The 17,535-nt window shown below is 43.0% G+C and overlaps 1 protein-coding gene across 1 annotated transcript in view; it reads right to left on the bottom strand.

Moving 5' to 3' along the window:
* Positions 1 to 17,535, bottom strand: part of pclob (piccolo presynaptic cytomatrix protein b) — a 56,701-nt gene that overhangs the window by 21,061 nt on the left and 18,105 nt on the right. The window contains exons 11-15 of the mRNA XM_023403986.2: positions 11,412 to 12,356; positions 3,796 to 10,645; positions 1,709 to 3,276; positions 1,223 to 1,488; positions 10 to 838 (exon numbers count right to left, since the gene is read on the bottom strand). Of these exons, the coding sequence (XP_023259754.1) occupies positions 10 to 838; positions 1,223 to 1,488; positions 1,709 to 3,276; positions 3,796 to 10,645; positions 11,412 to 12,356 (10,458 nt within the window). The remainder of the gene's footprint in view (positions 1 to 9; positions 839 to 1,222; positions 1,489 to 1,708; positions 3,277 to 3,795; positions 10,646 to 11,411; positions 12,357 to 17,535) is intronic.

Genomic DNA, 17,535 nt, shown 5'->3' with positions numbered 1-17,535 from the left:
GGTATTTACCTCTGCTGTGCGCCTAACTTCTGCTGCCCTGAGTAGTCTGTCTGCCTTGGACAGCTCCTTATCAGGAAGGTTGAATCCAGAACCCAAGCCAGTGTTGCCCAGCCCCGTTGAAGCCTTGGTGAGCTCCCCTATGTCCTCTATCAACACGTAGTTCCTGGCATTGTGGTGGTCAATGTCGGCATAGAAGGAATCAGCAGAAATACTAGACATGGGGCTTGAAGCCATGCTCCTCTCCTCTAGTCCTAGTCTCAAGTCCAAGTTGCCATATTTGCCCCCCAGGTGAGCCACTCCATAGCCACTTTCAGTGGAGGCTGGTACAATAAGCAGAGGCTGGTTGCGTATCACTTCATAGTTGGTGGTGATCTTAGGCTCTAAATCAGACAGGGTGGTTTGTCGCTGCTTTCCCTGCTGCAAGAGCAGAGCATGTTGGTAGCTGTTAGACTGAGCCTGAGCATGGGAGAGGGACAGAGTTGGGTAAGGAGACACCTGTTGGTGGTAAAGGGACTGCTGCTGATATAGGTTCTGTTGGGTATAGTGGCTGGTGGTTTGGGTCTGGGGAACATACTGGGCATAGTGAGAGTAGGGACTAGTTAGTGTGTTGTACTGGGAATCAGCTTCTGTCTGTGGGGGGATGAATTGGTCAAACTCTGATTGTGGAGCCGTCCGTGGTCTTTCCAGGCCATCACCCCTAGCCTCTCTGATGTTGCTAACCTCGCTGTCTGACATGTAATCTCTTTCCTCTGCCACCCCCTGTAGATAGGCCCTCTCTCTCTTCTCTCTCTCCTTCAGCAGGGCCTCCTTACGCCGGTTGATACCCATCTCCAGGTACCTACAGTGATAGCAAAAAAAAGACACATATTGTTTTACAATTTAACCACTAACAACACTAACACTTAACATTACAACCAGAGAGGCAAATAATGTTCCAGGTTCGCACACATTAGTACCTTTTACTATGTGTGAGTGTGGAGAGGTCTCACTGAGTGATGTCAAGGCAGCCTTTTAGCCCATAAGCTATCAAGGTAAGAGGGGAATCATGCAGATGAATTAGGAATAGTGATTGCATGAGAGGGACGAATGCAATGATAATGGTTGTAATCTATTTATGGCATATTACTTAGTTACTAAAATTATTTGTTAATGAACTAATGTCATAGGGCCCTAACAAATGCATATATCCTGTGTTGTTAATGTTAAATCTGTAGCATCTCACCGTAGCTTGGCGTCAATCTCTTTTTCCTCTTCATCTAGTTCAGCCTGTTTCTTGCGAAGTTTAGAGGATTCTCTCTCCACCAGATCAAGCTCCTTATCAATGTCCTGCAGGATCTTTGCCCGAGCCATTGTTGTACTACGGGCAAGACGGCGACGAGCAGAATTGGTGCTGTAGCCTGATCGTCCTGTCAGAGAGTCATCCTCAGGAGGGGGGTCTGGTAGTGTCCGTTTTACCTTCTTACCTGTGCCAGAGGGAGAGCCGCGGCCCTAGAACATAAAAACAAATCATAAATCTGTCTATCATTGAATGATGATTAAAACACTTCACAATGAATTTGAATTGCAATTCCCTATTCACTACAGTTGCATACTTTACTATCATTTTTGTATATAACGCATTTTCATAATTCTGAAATAATGAGCACAGTAATTATCATTATCGGCAATGATAAGACATTTTTTCCACTTATATTCTGCTATAACTTACAGAATAGCTGTCTGCGTTGTATCCACCCATCCTGTCTTCTGTGGTAGGACTAAGGGATTTAGGATCAGACAGAGACTTATGGCCAGCCTTTAATATCCGAGGGCCAGAAGAAAATCTGGTTGGGTCAGCAGTCAACATTCTCTGACCTCCAGATGACTTTTCCGGGGACAGGGGGGAGACTACAGTATAGAAGCTTTTAGACTTAGAGGGGGCATCTGCTGTTAAGTGTGTGCTGTATCCCACCTCAATAGGTGTGTGCCTTCTATCTGAGTCTGTCTGACAGCTAAGACTGCCCCCTCTCTGAGAGTTTTCTGGAGCTGAGATATGCTTGATGATTTCCACCTTAGTGTCCATCTGGACATTGGGTCGTTTGATTGTTCCAGAGTGGTCAGTCTGGACAGATATCTCTGCCACTGTCTGAATAGCAATGCTAGAGACCTTGGAGCTATGTTTCCCATCACTGCTATGTTTTCGAGAGCGTCGTCGAGCTTTTGTGGGAGCATCCCATTCATCTTGGTCCTCATCATCAGTCTGAGCTGAGCTATCAACATTTCTCTTATTCTTCTTTCTCCTTCCTACATGCTGCTTCTCTGCTGAATCTTCATCATCTGTCTGTACTCCACTATCAATTATTTTTTTGCCTGTGTCCTGATCAGATTGAAGCTTCTTTACTAAGCTAAGCTGGTCCCGACTTTCCTCTAACTGTATCCCAGTAGATGGAGTTGTAGACTCATCTTTGACAGGCCAGTACTGGCCGCTGTCCCCGACACCTGCATATTTAGCATCTAAGAGGTTTCCTGTGGTACCAGTGCTACCATAGTGCTCGTCTAGCTGGCGTTGGAGTTGCAGTTGGAGTTGTTGGATTTGCTGCAGCTGTTCTTTCTGTTGGGCATAGGTTTCCTGCTGGGCCACCATGTGGGCATGGTGCTCTTCCTCTTGCTGCAGGAGAAGCTGCTGTTTCAGAGCCTGAAGTTCCTCAAGCTCCCTTTGGACCATAAGCTGCTCCTGTTCACGGTAACGCTGGATCTCCTGCCTCTCCCACTCCAGCTCCTCAGCAAGACATAGTTGCTTAAGCTTCTCTAGCTCTAAAAACTCCCTCTCCATCTGATACTGGGCCATCTTGGTGTTGTCTAAGCCAGGGAATATTGGGGAAGAAGCCAAGGCATCCAAAGAGGCAGCAATTGCTTCCAGGGTGGTGTCTGAGTACATGTCTGGGTAGCCTGTTATAATGTCAGCCAAAGCTGTGGGTAGAAGCTCCTTAGGTAGCCCAGTGTCATAAGGAATTATCTGTCCTGGGTCTGTTGTGGGAATGAAGCCATATGGATGTGGCAATGACTGGTTCTGGACTGTTGATGTAGGTGTTAAGGTAGTGCTAAAGATGGAGCCTGGCTGAGTTGTAATTGCATATGTAGATGGAACTGGAGCAGAAACAGAGGAGTAAACTATTCCATCTGAGGTTCTTAGAACACTATTTACACCAAACCCAGCGGCAGGGACCTGGGAGTATGGAGCAGTAGTCATCCCAGGGTAGACTCCAGTAGCTTTGCTAGTGTAGTCTAGAGCTTTACCTGTCATAATAAGTCCAGAGATATAGATTTTACTTAATCAAATACATAATAGTTTCACAAACAATCATACGGTTCTGTATATAAGTTGAAGGTCATGCAGCTTGGATTTAAAAAGACTCCTATTGCACATGCATATCTGCAGTCATTTTCGCTAGCAAGAAGCAAAACCAAAATACTGAGGGAGCACACGCAGGCACACACATGCATCTGTAACAAGACAAAAAAAAACAGAAAAAAAACAAGCAAGTGTTAATATTTGATGAAAACATGCAAATTAAACACCAAAACAAATGTAACAGTTAAGGAAAACATGAATTTAAAAAGAAAACTAATTTGAGGGGGAAAACATTAACTATCATGTATATCTTCAGCAAGCAAAGTATTGAACTGTTACAGTATAAGAAAAAGAGAAAAGACACTCTGTAAATAAAAGTTTACAATTTATTGAACTAATCAAATGCAAGCCCAAAAACCAAACAGAGCATGGCAGTAAACATGCTGAAATACCCCAATACTCACCAGCAGAAAGTTTGGCAGCAGTGAGGTCTATAGCGCCATCTGAAGATCCACTGAGATAGTCATAATCATTCTTGGGATCATAGGAGAAAAGTCCTGCCTCCGTCAGGTTGGTCTCAGACATTGATGCTTTTATACCATTCATGCCTTTGATACCATAAATTCCAGCATTATCATATTGGTAGTGGTCATCTCTGTAGCCAAAACGGTTGTCAGGCTGGGTTGTAACCGGAGGCTGTGTTCTGCAGCTTCCTGTAAATGGTAGCTTGTAAATGACATCACAGCACACACTCCTCCTACCAGCTGTAAGGTCGACTGGTGTCCCATCTTCTTCCACAACAGTGGTCACCACTCCTGGGCTTGTGCCAGATAAAGCTACCATTGCTCTCATTGGTCTGTAGTTTGACAGATCCATGGCCCCTGTGGTTTCTAGAGAAAGGACAGGACCTCCATTGCTGATGGCTGCTGATGGCTGTTTGACTCCTGAGGGTACGAGAGCTCCAAAGGAAAGATTAATGGGTATGTCCTGAGCTGTGGATCCTACAGCACTGACTATGGGCTGAGAGTTCACAGGTCTGTATACAATCTGTGCTAGTGGTTCGAATGGTTTGCATGTGGTGAGAGGCAGAGGTAATGATGTAACAGGGCCCTGTAAATCGAGTGGTTTCTCTGCTGGAGTGTTCTTATATGAAGCAATGGTGGCTGTGCATGTGACTATTGTGATGCTGTCAGTGACAACAGACAGTGTGGTTGCAGGGGTGATCACTGCACTGAGATTTACTATCTCAGGCTGCACTGCTGTGATTTGACGCCCACTAGAGTCACTTGAAAAAGACTGTCGACATGACTCAGGTGGTGTTAGGTCCATGCCTTGTTCAGTCATCCTTACGCCAACCTTCATAGTACGTAAATCGATAACATCACCAGGATATATTGTCTTCCCATTCTGTTTTGGCAGAGGTTGTACTTTAGCTACATCTGGTTGTATAGTGATTGCTACACTGGGTGGAGGAACCTGTGGAAGTCTTTCATGGACAACAGAAACAGTGGTCCTCTGGACCTCAGTGGTGACCACCTGAGTGACCAGACTAGGCAGGCTTTCAGGGGGTTGACCTGAGGTGGAAATTGAAGAAGAATACATGTGACTCATACTGGAGACCACCTTTTCTGGTCCCCGAATCTCTTGGCTCTCAATAGACTCTTGCTGAATTTTAGTGATGGTGACTGGAGCCACAGACACACCCTGTGGAATATCCTGTGCAGCAGGCACTGAGGTTCTCCTGGTGTATGCTTCCGTGGTTATTATCTCCAGAGGCTGATCATATTCTGATGAATAACTTAACACCTGTGGTTGTTGTTCTGTTGAAGGAATAGATCCTCTCCTGTAGGGGACCTGAACACCATAACCATCGATAGGAATGTCTTTTTCAGCTGGCATGCTTACTACCTGTGCCAGTGGTAATGTTTGCTGCATGGTTATGGATTCTCTCCTGGTGGCAGCAAAGGCCTCAGTTGTAACAACCTGTGTGGGCATTTCATACTCTTTGGGATAAGTAAATATCTCACTTGTTGTGTACGCTGGCTGTACTACGGATGATATAGATGTCCTTCTCCTACTTCTGGTTTCCTCAGTTGTAATAACCCCAACTGGCATCACAGTTACTCCCTGAGGCTGCATTACTGACGATGGTATTGTAGCTCTGCTTACATCAGCATCCTTTGTCATAATCTCTGTGGGTGTCTCACGTTCAGGCTGCAATGCTATAACTTCCAGTGGAATCGTTGAATGTGAACTGACTGAAGATGTAATTGCTCCATAGACCTGTGGTATATAAGTAACAGGAGGGACTTCTGGCTGCACTGCCATTTTTTGGACTTGCATCACAGGAGGTGTTCTTGTTACTTCAGAAAATGTAGGAGTTGTCATCTTATCAACTGTAGGTAGTAGCATTAACTTAACTACTTCAGGTGTTGGGGTAACTTCAGTTGCTATAGTTAGAGGATGTGGTACTGGAGATACTGTTGTTGGTATTCTAACAGCAGCATCAGTTGTAATAACCTCAGTAGGTAATTCAAACTTTGTAGGGAAAGTTACCACTTCAGCTATAAGTTGTGGTTGCTGCGTAGATAGCCTCTGTGTCACTATAGGCAGAACTTCAAAAGGCTGAACATTTTGTAATACTGATGGAAGTTCAGCAATGGTGTGAGTATCTGTTGACAATTCTTGCTCTGTAGAGTGAGTCACTGCTTCAGCTTCTGCAAATTGCTCTTGAACAGGAATTTGCTGACTCACTCCTGGTATCAATGATGTTATAACTGCCTCAGTGACAATGACATCAGTAGGCATATCCTGTTCTTTTTGTAGCATTTCTATTTGAGTTGTAGCTTGTGGATAAAAAATAGTTGAGGAGACTGCAGCGGGTATATCTTGGAGAACTAGTGCATCTAATGGTGGTAGATGCAGTGGTACAACAACAACTTCTGTCAGTGGCTGTGGCTGCACATGTACAGTTGGTATTGGGGCCTGATGAGCTAGTGGTTCAGTCATAACCTCTGGTGGAGCTGTTATGACATCTGCTGCTATATACGGATGCTGAGCAGCAGATGGTATAGACTGTGTCTTTACTGTGGCTTGGACCGTTAGTGGTTGAATAAGAACCTTTGGCTCTGAGGGCATTGTGATGACCTCAGATATTGTTTTAGGTGGTGGTGGTGGTGGTGGCACAATTGATTGTTGTTGTTGCACATATGGTTTCTTAATTGGAAGCGGTACACTATGTACCTGAATGGATGTGTCCTGGCCTGATGATACTGTGATGACATCAGCCACAGATGGTGGTGGTTGCACTACAGAAGGCACAGAGTCTCTCCTGGTTTGCACTTTGGGAGCTATTACCTCCGAGGGTGTGACCTGTTCTGCTGCCACAGTTGGAGGTACAGGTATTGGAGGTGGATGCCTTACTGTGGGGACAGAGGCTCTCCTCACTGTAGCCTGTGCTGAGAATGCCTCAGTAGGTGTTTTCTGCTCTGAAGGTGTGGTCCGTAGCCCTGACACTTTGGTAGATGGGATGGATCCTCGTCTTACAGGTGCCTGGACTGTTATGCCCTCTGTTGGTGAGCCAGGCTCAGATGGAAGGGTTATCACCACATAGGTTTGCAAACATTTGGCATGTCTAGGAGACAAAGGTGACTTAGGAGATGTTGCACCTAATTTTGACTCCACAGGTCGTGTCAGGCTAAGTGTCAGAGCATTTGGAGGTTCTTTAGTCCTGGGTAGTGTTGCAGCTTTAGGGGCCACTGGAGGAGGTGGTGGTTTGACAGTCTCTCCTGGCTTGTGGCTGAAAACCAGTCCAGCTGGAATTGATATAGGCTTAGGTGGTATAGGTGGCGGAGGCTTGGTGGTTTGACAAGGGCCAGTTGTTGTAACAGAAACTTGTGCTACTGTTACTGCGCCAATTGTTACTGCAGTGGGAATTGGTGACATTGTCTTGGGTAATGTAGGAGGAGGTGGTGGAGGTGTATCTGCCACAGGTATTTCTACTGTATCTGCAGCTTTTATCTCTGTTATAGGTTTAGGCTGAAGTGGTGGAGCTGAAGCTACGGGCGCTGCTGACACCTTAGTGGGCAGTGAAGCTATATCTGGGCTGGGTATATCGGAGGCAATGTGTGTGGCTATTTGAGTACCAAGCAATGATATATTTTCCCCACTCGGCACTATAATGACTACATGCCCTTGTCTGGTTGGGGTCACTATATGAGGTACAGCCACGCTATCTGGTTGCATATCTTCCATTCTTGGCTGTATATCCACAACTACAGACTGCATTGGCTGGCCAGATACTGTGGTTCCCATAGCTTTGGTAGTGGTCATAGTAGGGGTGACATGCTGAACAGTTCTTTCAAGTGGCAGTTCAGTGTTCGGCTCAGGTAATGACACTGAAGTAGACCGAGGGGGAGGAGGGGGTGGAACCTTCTTTTTGACTATAGTAGTTGATGCCGGAGCTGGTGCAGGCAACTGGGCTGTTTGAGCTGGAATTGGAACTACCACTGGGGTCACTGATGGGACAGCTGGCTGTACAGCGACTGAATGTACCACTTTGGCTTGGGCTTGAGCTGGAGTTGTTACAAGTGCTGAGACCGATGGTGGGGTTTGTGCAGAGATTGGAGATGTAGTTGAAACCAGGTCTGGCATCTGGACTATGACTGGCCCAGGGCATGAGGCCAGAGTGACAGAAGCAGAAACAACATGAGCTGAAGCTGGAGTGGAGACTGCAACAGGTGTTGCTGTAACTAGGGTTGTAGGTTGAGCTGAGACAACAGCAGGTGCTGCACTTGGTGCTGAGACCTGTATAACAGCTGGAGCCTCAATAGGCACCTGAGATGGAGATGAAACCAAGTCTGGCATTTGGACCACAACAGGTGCAGTAGACATCTCCACTGGGGCTTGACTTGGGGATTCAACTGTAGAAGGCTTAACCTGAACTACTGCAGTTGTTTGAGCTTTGGATGGGTCGGAAACCACATCTGGTATTGTAACTATAACTGTGGTTGGAGTGGGATGAGAGACTGAGCCCACACTTGACGGTACTGCTGCAATTGTGGCAGGCGATGGTGGTGAGACCTCTGGAGGTGATTGGGTTACAAATTTAGTTGGAGGTGTGGGTGTAGACAGTGGAGTTGAATCTGATGACAGAGGGGTTTGAGCCTGGAATGAGAATGAAGATGTAGCATTAGAAGCCAAACTGGAATCTGGAGTGGCCGGTGACGTTGGAGGTGACATAGGTGATACAGGGGAAGGTGTAGTAGTGAGTTCTGGGGCTGATATTGGAGTTGGAATAGGTTTTGGCTCTGGAATTTCACAGACCACACATATAGGCTCTATTTCAGTAGTTTCCGACAAAGGTGGGCTTATGGATGGATCTTCTTTAGTCTCAGAGTCATCACTTGGGGTAATGTCAGAGGAAATACCAACACCATACTCATCTGCAAGACTGTCATCCTCTTCCTCCCCAGATGAACACTGGGTAATTTTGAGGTCTGGTATGGGGAACAATGCTTTTCTGAGTGCAGGATCTTGAGGAACCATAGGCCTAACAAAACCTATAGATCCACTAGGAGTACTTGGAACAACAGTCACCTCCGGTCGCTTAGGGGGTTCAGAGGGGCGTGGTGGAGCTGGACGTTTCTTTTTCTTTACTGGCACTTCACTGGAAGCTTCAGTCTCTGTAAGAGGCATATCACTTTGCCCAGTGAGGAAAGTCTCCTCCGTGGGCATGGTTACCACACAGGTCTCAGCAACTGATGGAGGCCCAGTGACTGAAGCCCCTGGTGAGGAAGATTCCATGGCAGTCTGAGCCTGCTGAAACTCTTGCTCTATCATCATCAGTTCTCTCTTTTTTTGCATCATCTCCTCATAAACCTCCTCTGGTGACCTAAGTTTCTTGAGAGATTCAGAGCCAGTATCATGTTTGGGTTCTTCCACTTGACGTTCACTCATTTTAATTTCAGGCTCCTCAACTAAGGATTCATAAAGATAGTCCTCGATTGCCATTCCCCCATAGAGCGGCTCAACATCAGGAGGACTCTCCCCTGGAATAGCTTTTGTCTTCTGAATTATTTCCTCATATGCTTCTTCGGCACTCTTCAGTGATTTTGTCACAGTATCTTTTTCTTTAAATGGATCAGTAGGAGTGTATGGTATCACTGTTGGTGAAGGCTTGTCTCCTCTCTGTACAGCTTGCCTAGCCTCTGGTTCTGATTCTATACTGGCAGAGTACTCAGAGCCAGATGTTCCACTGGTTTCATCCATTACAGTGAGCTGTCTCAGATCCTCTGTGGAGGAAGCATCTTCAGCTGGAGACAGTGGTTGGCCACGGGCTCTAAGTTCATCTTTGTCTTTCCTAGGCTTGTCTTCTTCCTTTCTCTTCTCATCCTCAGAAGAGTCTTCAATAGTTGGGAGAGGCTGGGTTGGCTGCCTGTGCTTACCTTTGCGATGCTGTTTGTCCCCACTGACTTTCCTGTGACTGGGACTACTATCACTGTCCTCCTCCAGAGATGAAGCTGATGTAGGTGAAGATCCTGGGGTAAAGCTAGATGCCTGAACACTAGATGATCCCTTTGACAGGGATTCTGTAATGCTCTCTACTTCTTCATCAGTGCTTTGTCTCTGTCTTGTGACTGGAATGGCTTTCCTGAAAGTAGTGCTGGGCATTGTTTCAGGAGCATCTTGAGCAGTTGCAGTGCCAGTTTTTGGGAGGTCTTTTTTCCTGGCTGGGCTGTCTTCATTGTCCGTGCTACCTTTTCTAGAAAGAGGTTTTGCTGTCACTGAGGCATTATCAAGCTCAGCCTCCTTGATAGCTTCCTCATTGGCCAAATTCCTTTCTTTCTCATCTTCTGAAAGAGACATTTCTTCTTCATCACCCATACCCATTATCTGTTTGCGGATGAACTCTTCATCTTCAACAGAGGAGCCAGCACTTTCAGTTTTGATGTCCTCACTGCTGGATGAAATATTTGTCACCTCCAGCTTCCTTCTCTGGACTTTAGGCGAGGGTGAAGGTGTGAGCTCACTTTCACTGCTGTCATTCATTGCTTGGAAACTTAGGCGCCTTCTCTCAGCTTTGAGTTCCTCTTTTACTGGCATGGATGGTTCCGTCTTTATATCATTTTTCCTTGTATCACTAACCACCTGCTCAGCCTTTAATTCCCGTGATATAGGTAAAATCTGAGGTTGATCTTCTTCATGCTCCTCTCCTTTGGATTTAGGCTCGGTAGCTGTCACAGGGAAAACCTGCCCAGTAGGTAAGGAAACCTTTCTTTCTTTCATTGGCTCTTTTCTGGTCTCATCTTGGTCCTAAAATGTGAAAAAACAACAAACAAACAAAAAAAGTTAAGATAATAGTAAATACATTCTTGATGAAATGGCCAAAATAGACAAACTGCCAGATATTTTACCATGTTTTTACTTGTAATACAGTGGGAAGATGTATCATTCACTCAAATCGTAACAACTATTAATAATCAATGTGGTCAACATATTATAGAAGACACATAAACAAGCTCAACGGAACGTATCAAGTTAACTGGTGTCATTGAAACCTCTGAGTGTAGTTGTAAGACACATCTTTCCACAGCAGTCATAAAAATTCCATCAATAGTTTTTGGTGTTACCACACTAATGTCATCATAAGGTGAAAATGAGGGACAAAGTAACTAATTATTAATGGGTGAGCAAATAATGAAAGTGACATTAACAAAAATCTGCAATGCAATGCAGTAAGATAGTAATGACTAATAAATACAAGTCATTACTTCAAATGCTTCACATTTGCATTTAATGAAGCAGCGAATGCAATTTTTCCAACACTGTTAGAGGAAATATATGAAGACTACAAGTATTTTTGTAGCCAAACATTAATTTCAGCACAGCTATGAATTAGGTGCCTACATGTTTTAAAGACAACATTCATATTTACACTTGAAGCACAATTTAATCTTTAAGGGATAACAGAAGGATCATCCTAGCATATAGTTTTTTTATATACAATTTTGATTTTATCATTTTTAATTGAATATTTGTCATTACATTAATAATTTTTAGAAAGAGGAGCCATTCTTACTTTTATGATTATGCTCTCTGTAGATACTGTTTGTGTCTCTGGAGGTGAGGTGGCATCAATAATCTTTTCAACCAACTTATCAGCCACTTCCACTTTGCTGTCTGCTTCTATCACTGGTTCTATCTCCAATGCCAGCTGTGTTTCTTGTGTCTTTGGTTGCACCTCTTCTTGCTGTAAAGATTTTGTTGCTTCTGTAAGTTCGATGTAATCATCGGGCTGCACTTCTTTAATAATCGTCTCTTCAGAAGACAACTCTGGCATTGTTTCAGTCTCTGGAACAACTCCAGCCAGAGCATCCTCTGCAGCAATAGGGGCGGTGGGTTCAACTGGTGCCTCTTTCACTGGGACAGATGAAGCTACAGCTACACTGGATTCAACTTTGACTTTTGGAAGGTCAGGTTTAGACTCTTCAGCTGTGAGAACTTCTGCCACACTGTGCTCCATTTTCACAGCCTCTTCTTTAGTTTCCACTGTCACAGTTTTGAGAACGTCTGTGTTCAACATGTCAGCCTTTGGTGGTGCTACTGTCTTTTGCACAGGGGCCATAGTGGGTATAGTGGGTTCTGCTGTGGATGCTGCTTGAGGCTCTTTTTCCTCTGTAACAGGTGTAATCTTTGCTGTTGTGGGTATAAGTGCGGTCTCGAGCTCGATTTGTGTGGAAGCTGCTGTAGGTGTGGTTTCCATCTTCACAGATGTAGGTTGCACCTTTGGGGTTGTATCTGTTGGTACTGCCTTGATGGCCGCAGGTGTGGGCTGTGTTTTTGGGGCCGCAGGTGTGGGCTCTGCCTTTGGAAGGGCAGTTTTGGGCTCTGCTGTTTTGGTTGTAGGTGTGGCCTGGGTCTCTGGCTTGGCAGACACGGGTGAAGGCTTCGGCATTTTTTCTGAGTCTCCCAGCTGTCCCGACAAAGCCCTTTGAGTCTGGCAGTTCAGACACAGCCATTCCTTCTGTAATCAAACAAGCAAACACACTTTATGATTAGGACCAATATTAACATAAAAACATCTTACAGACTCAATTATTTTGTTTAAGCCTTGTGGACTATCACATATCCAACTGGCAATTGGCTTGAGTGACCCTAATTCAGCTAACTGATCCAGCACTAAGTTATTCCACAAAGGCAAATGTGAATGTGATATAATGTGATCAGACTAATTATAGCCTTTATTGAAGCAATTTATTTGTTTTGCAGGTTTAACTTAAGTATTGTGTTAGCACTGTAGTGCACTGAAGTCATGCTTGCATTAGCTGATTAGCATCAGCTGCTTCATTCATGCTTTACCATCAGTGGCTCATTCATCAGCTGCTTGGCTATCAGCTAACTAATAGCATACAATTATATTCGTACAGGTGAACAGCACAGCTGTGGCTTTGTAACCTGCTACTTTTCACTATTACAAAGCTGATACACTTATGCCAGTGCCATTAGCTGCTCCACTGTTACAACCCCCCTCCTCATATTGTAAGTTTGGTGTTGTTGACTTAACTGGTATGTATTTGTTAAGGGTGGGTTTGTAGTCCTTGCAGAATTTTTGTAAGCTCTGATTGAGAATAAAAGCAAGTGCATGTGCTATTTATTTTGTACTAGTGAAATCCTCGACATGGGGCAAATGTTTTTTTAATTGAAATACATTAAACCAATAGAGTTTATGTATTTGTTGCAGTGCAGTATTTTTAACTTTTTTTTAACTTTGCATTTTATTTTGATTTATGACCATAATAACAGCACTGAGGGAGTAGCAGGGCTGAAGCTCAACTTTCACACAGAACCAGCATTTTAGTCTAACAGTTTATTACACTGGTAAAGCCTCATTTAAAACTGTAATGATAGCCATTCTAACATAGCTCTAGTTTTCTAAAACTGGCTTTGTGGATGGGACTTTCTGAAAACAAGCCTCACATACTGCCTTAACCCTTTGTCACATACCTCTAAATTCTACTCTAGTTTTTATAAATACTAAATAAACAAACAAACATACAGCAAAAACATTGCAAATTTATACCGAGTTGTTTAGTGTCTAGTCTTAGTATTAAAATGCCTATCATTAAATTTGTGAGTAAGAGCAGGCTCCAATTATGTGGGGACACATTTAGGTCTCAGACTGTAACTTGAGAGTTGAAATGATATAGAGGTGAAATATTAGTTAAAAAAAAAAACACACTAACTACATGATGTACTGCCGTGTGTTGCAGTGGATAATAACTCATAGTTTTCACATTTTCAACGATGAAAATCTTTGATTTGTTGAAAATATAAACATAGTACAATACAACGATCTCTTATGCTGAGTAATACCAGAGCACTCAAAGTAAAATAAATACAACCTTAACCACACATTAAAATTGCTGGACAATTCAAACAACCAAAGCATTTACACGGGAATATTCAACATAACATTTTCAATAGAATCTTCTGGTCTCTAACATTATCATGCTTGCTGCTGTTGTACTAGAACTTAAGACACTTGTAAGATAGCAATAAAAATGCTTACCTTGCCAAAAGAACTAATCACATTTTACAAGCAATGCTACTACTTTCAAATTTTAATCCTCTGAAGACACATTTCTTATCACATCTAAGCTCCATTAATGAACAGTTAAGGAGGAGAGGAAAGGCGTAAGCTGTCAACAGATAAAGCAGTGTGTCTGTAGCAGCCGAGCAGACCAAATCACAGCAATGCGCCTACCTCTGCAGAGCCAGGGAGAGCAGTTCAGATACACAGGGCAAAGGAGGAGATTATATCGCACACATACCCTATTTGTGAAACACCAGTAAGTGTTAATTGCTTTAGGCATAAGATAAAGTATTTTAACCTGTACGCATTTAATACATCTTAAATATGGAACAGCAATGGGCACATGTAACCACTAATGTTGATGCACTTTATAAACCAGAGAAGTATTAGGATGTGTCTCCAAACACACACATTGTCTAGGAGATTAGCACTGGTTCAGGATGCAGTGACGTAATGAATAACATAGTTCATGGGCTCATGTGCTGAGTTGGGCTTTAGCAAGTGATGTAATTTGCCCTCAGTCATACCCTGGCTTAATCTTGCTCTTACAATCCAGCTGTGCCGGACATTTCATCTTTGTTCGCATAAACAAGCCTAAATTATCACACTGCTAAGACCTGTTGTGATCATACTCCTAAACATATAGACAAGACTAGAGAGATCACTTAAATATGTTCACTTTAATTAATGTGAAACTTTTTTGTCCTACTAATGGTTATTATTATTGTCTCAAATTTCCAAGCAGTTGCTTTACAGAGAATACATATTTAGAAAGTGTGTTTACATAGATCTGCTGCAAATAGAGCATCATTGAAAATATAAATTCTCCTATCCTACCCTGAGACAGTGTGCAGCAGCAACACTGCAAGAAAAGCATGGGTAACTGCATTGCTGTAAAATGCTTTCACTGACAGCTTAGAGCTAATGAAAACATAATACATATAGTCTTAAAGTCATAATTAATGCAAAACATCACTTGACTTTGGAGAAAAGTGATACTGATGCATCCAGCTTGATTGATACTGATATGCTTTTGTTCAGTCAGTTGTGGGTTCAGTCAGGAATATGATAATCCTATTTGTTCCCTACAGTATCAAACAAAGCCTCATCAGCATAGTGCATGATGCTGATAATCACGTAAACCAATAAATCACTTAAACCTCAATTTCCTGGGATCTGTTGCAAGCCCAGCCTCACTGACGTTTACCTTTGAAGTTACTAAGTTATATGGGTTCACATAAAATCTTAAAGATGGTAATTTATTTTTCTTTGTAAAAACTTAATACACTGCCATTTATAGCACTTCGCTCATCTAGAGTACAGAATATCTCATAAATCAGTACTTCTTAAATAAATAGAGTTGATAAAATAGAGTTGATTATTATGTGCAAGGATTCTGCCTTAAACATCTGTCGAAGCTATAATTCCCACACATCCCTCCACTTCTCTTTCTTCTCCTCTGTCACGCTTGCAGGATGTAATCAGAGCTAACAAGGAACGCACTCCTGTCGCATGCATATGCTAATCAGCAAAATCATGTCACTACCGAGGCCATTCAGGTGATAAATTAGTATCACATACTTCAGCTCTTCCTATTTTTCTGATCATCTTATAGACCCAGCACAAAGACCTCATCAGAGGCAGCTCATATCCACCGATTTATAGCTATGGAAAGAAATTAAGTTATAACTGTAAAATGGAAAAGATGTTTAAAAATATATTCCTCTGTCTGTAGATGAAATCCTGAGCTGTCTGAATTCGGGACAATATGAAAATATAAAAAAGCATGAAATGAACAACTCATCATTCAATTTTACTTAGAAATACCCTTGAATGACAAACAAGATAATTTTTTTCTCCTCAAGAGATAGTGGTGTGTAAATAAACATAATTACAGAGGACTTTCACATTCCTAACATCAGTTGCGTCCTAGCTTGTACTAATAAATAAAAAACTGGATAATTGTAAAATGAAATTAACACATATCAACAATAAACAGCAGGATTGCCAAAAACATGTTTGCATAATTCATTAAACTACTTATATTGTGGTGTAGTCCCCATTTTAATTCTACTTCCCCCTGACAGGACAAACTTGAGAGGACCTATCATTTAAGACAGACAACCAAGGATGAAACAGCAGTGTTCACAGATGGCTGAGCCATGGCAGTGCATTCCTGATCTTTCTGCTGGTCTACTGTATTCTCCCTGTCCTCCAATCTAAATATGGCCCTGCCCCTCACACCTCTCCATGTGCTGGTATTGCACAAGTCCATGTCTCAGCATGATAACTGACCTTTTTTAACCCAAGTGGAGACCAGATGGACAGAGCAATTACAAAAGTATGCAAATGAGGGAGGGGTTGCACTTTTGCATCTGCACTGTATATCATAAGCCAAATTAATGCCAAGCAAATCAGCAAAGATGTGTCTGTGTAAACCAAAGTGCAAAAAAAAACCATCTCAGTCATCAAAAAGACCTAATCCCATCACACTCCCTTCCAGAGCCAGTCACAGCCACACAGTCTCCAAGCCATGCATCAGAGCCACAGGGTTTGGAAAGTCGCCATCACCCTTTTGTCTAATTAAATCTATTTTATGAGTAAAGAGCAGGAGCCTCAAGCAGAGAGCTGTGGGAAAGACTGCTCCCCACGATTAGCCTGTGAGCTGGATTACCAGACCTTCACAATGACAGCAGTCAGGAAATTATACTCTTGACACACAGGCGCGCTGCATTAGGCTGGATCTGCTAAGCTTTATAACGAACTGCCCAGTTCACTTTATTCACAGCTAAAGACATTCTGCATTTATGGAACACCTTAGTAGAAGAACCCACATCAAGCTTACTTTCATTCAAATTACACAAATGTGTATATTGGTATTCATCTCCCACATACACATTAGGTACATTCCACCATGTATTATGGATAACTGACAAGGGGAATAAATCTTGTTCACTATCAGCATTAGGTATGACAGGTGTGTGGTTCCACAAAGACATTGTAAGTCAAATGTAAAATTATCAGTAAAGACCTGTCACTCTTGCATTTCCACCCAAATGAATCAACCCAGTAATTTGAGTTTGTATTCTTTGCACTAACTCACATCTTCTTATGAGACACAGTAACTGGGGATCAAAGTGGTCCTCTAATTTACATTTTATGATAGCTACACTGAGGGGATGGCCTTGGAGCCGTGGACTACATCACTATTTCTCAGCCTCTCTTCAGTGCTTTCCTGCTGTTGATACTGGAGCTGCTACGTTTCTTATTGATTTTCTGGCAAATGCCTTTGGCACAAGCTGTAGCTGGCTAATATACTTGGCTTTCAGGAGCCCCCACAGAGAAGAACTCCTCATAAATCAAGCCCTCTGATAATAGAGAATGTTGACCTACTAATCTCTAATAAGCAGAGTGCTTCATTATAAAGACAAGGAAATACACCCCCTGCTTTTTTCAGTCCGACAAATAGGGCATCAGCAAACTTTCATTCGACGGCAGCGTGCAATGGGGCAAAGATTGGAGAAGACGAGGGAGTAAGAGGGTGTGGCAAATAGAAAGCAAATACACAGAAAATAAAGACTGGGAGGTAGTCTGACAAAGCTGAACCTCT

This window comes from Seriola lalandi, unplaced genomic scaffold (assembly GCF_002814215.2).
Source record: "Seriola lalandi dorsalis isolate HSWRI2012SDOR001 ecotype SW California unplaced genomic scaffold, Sedor1 jcf7180002054188, whole genome shotgun sequence".
NCBI classification, from domain to species: Eukaryota; Metazoa; Chordata; class Actinopteri; order Carangiformes; family Carangidae; genus Seriola; species Seriola lalandi.
This window is presented reverse-complemented; position numbering and strand designations above follow the sequence as displayed.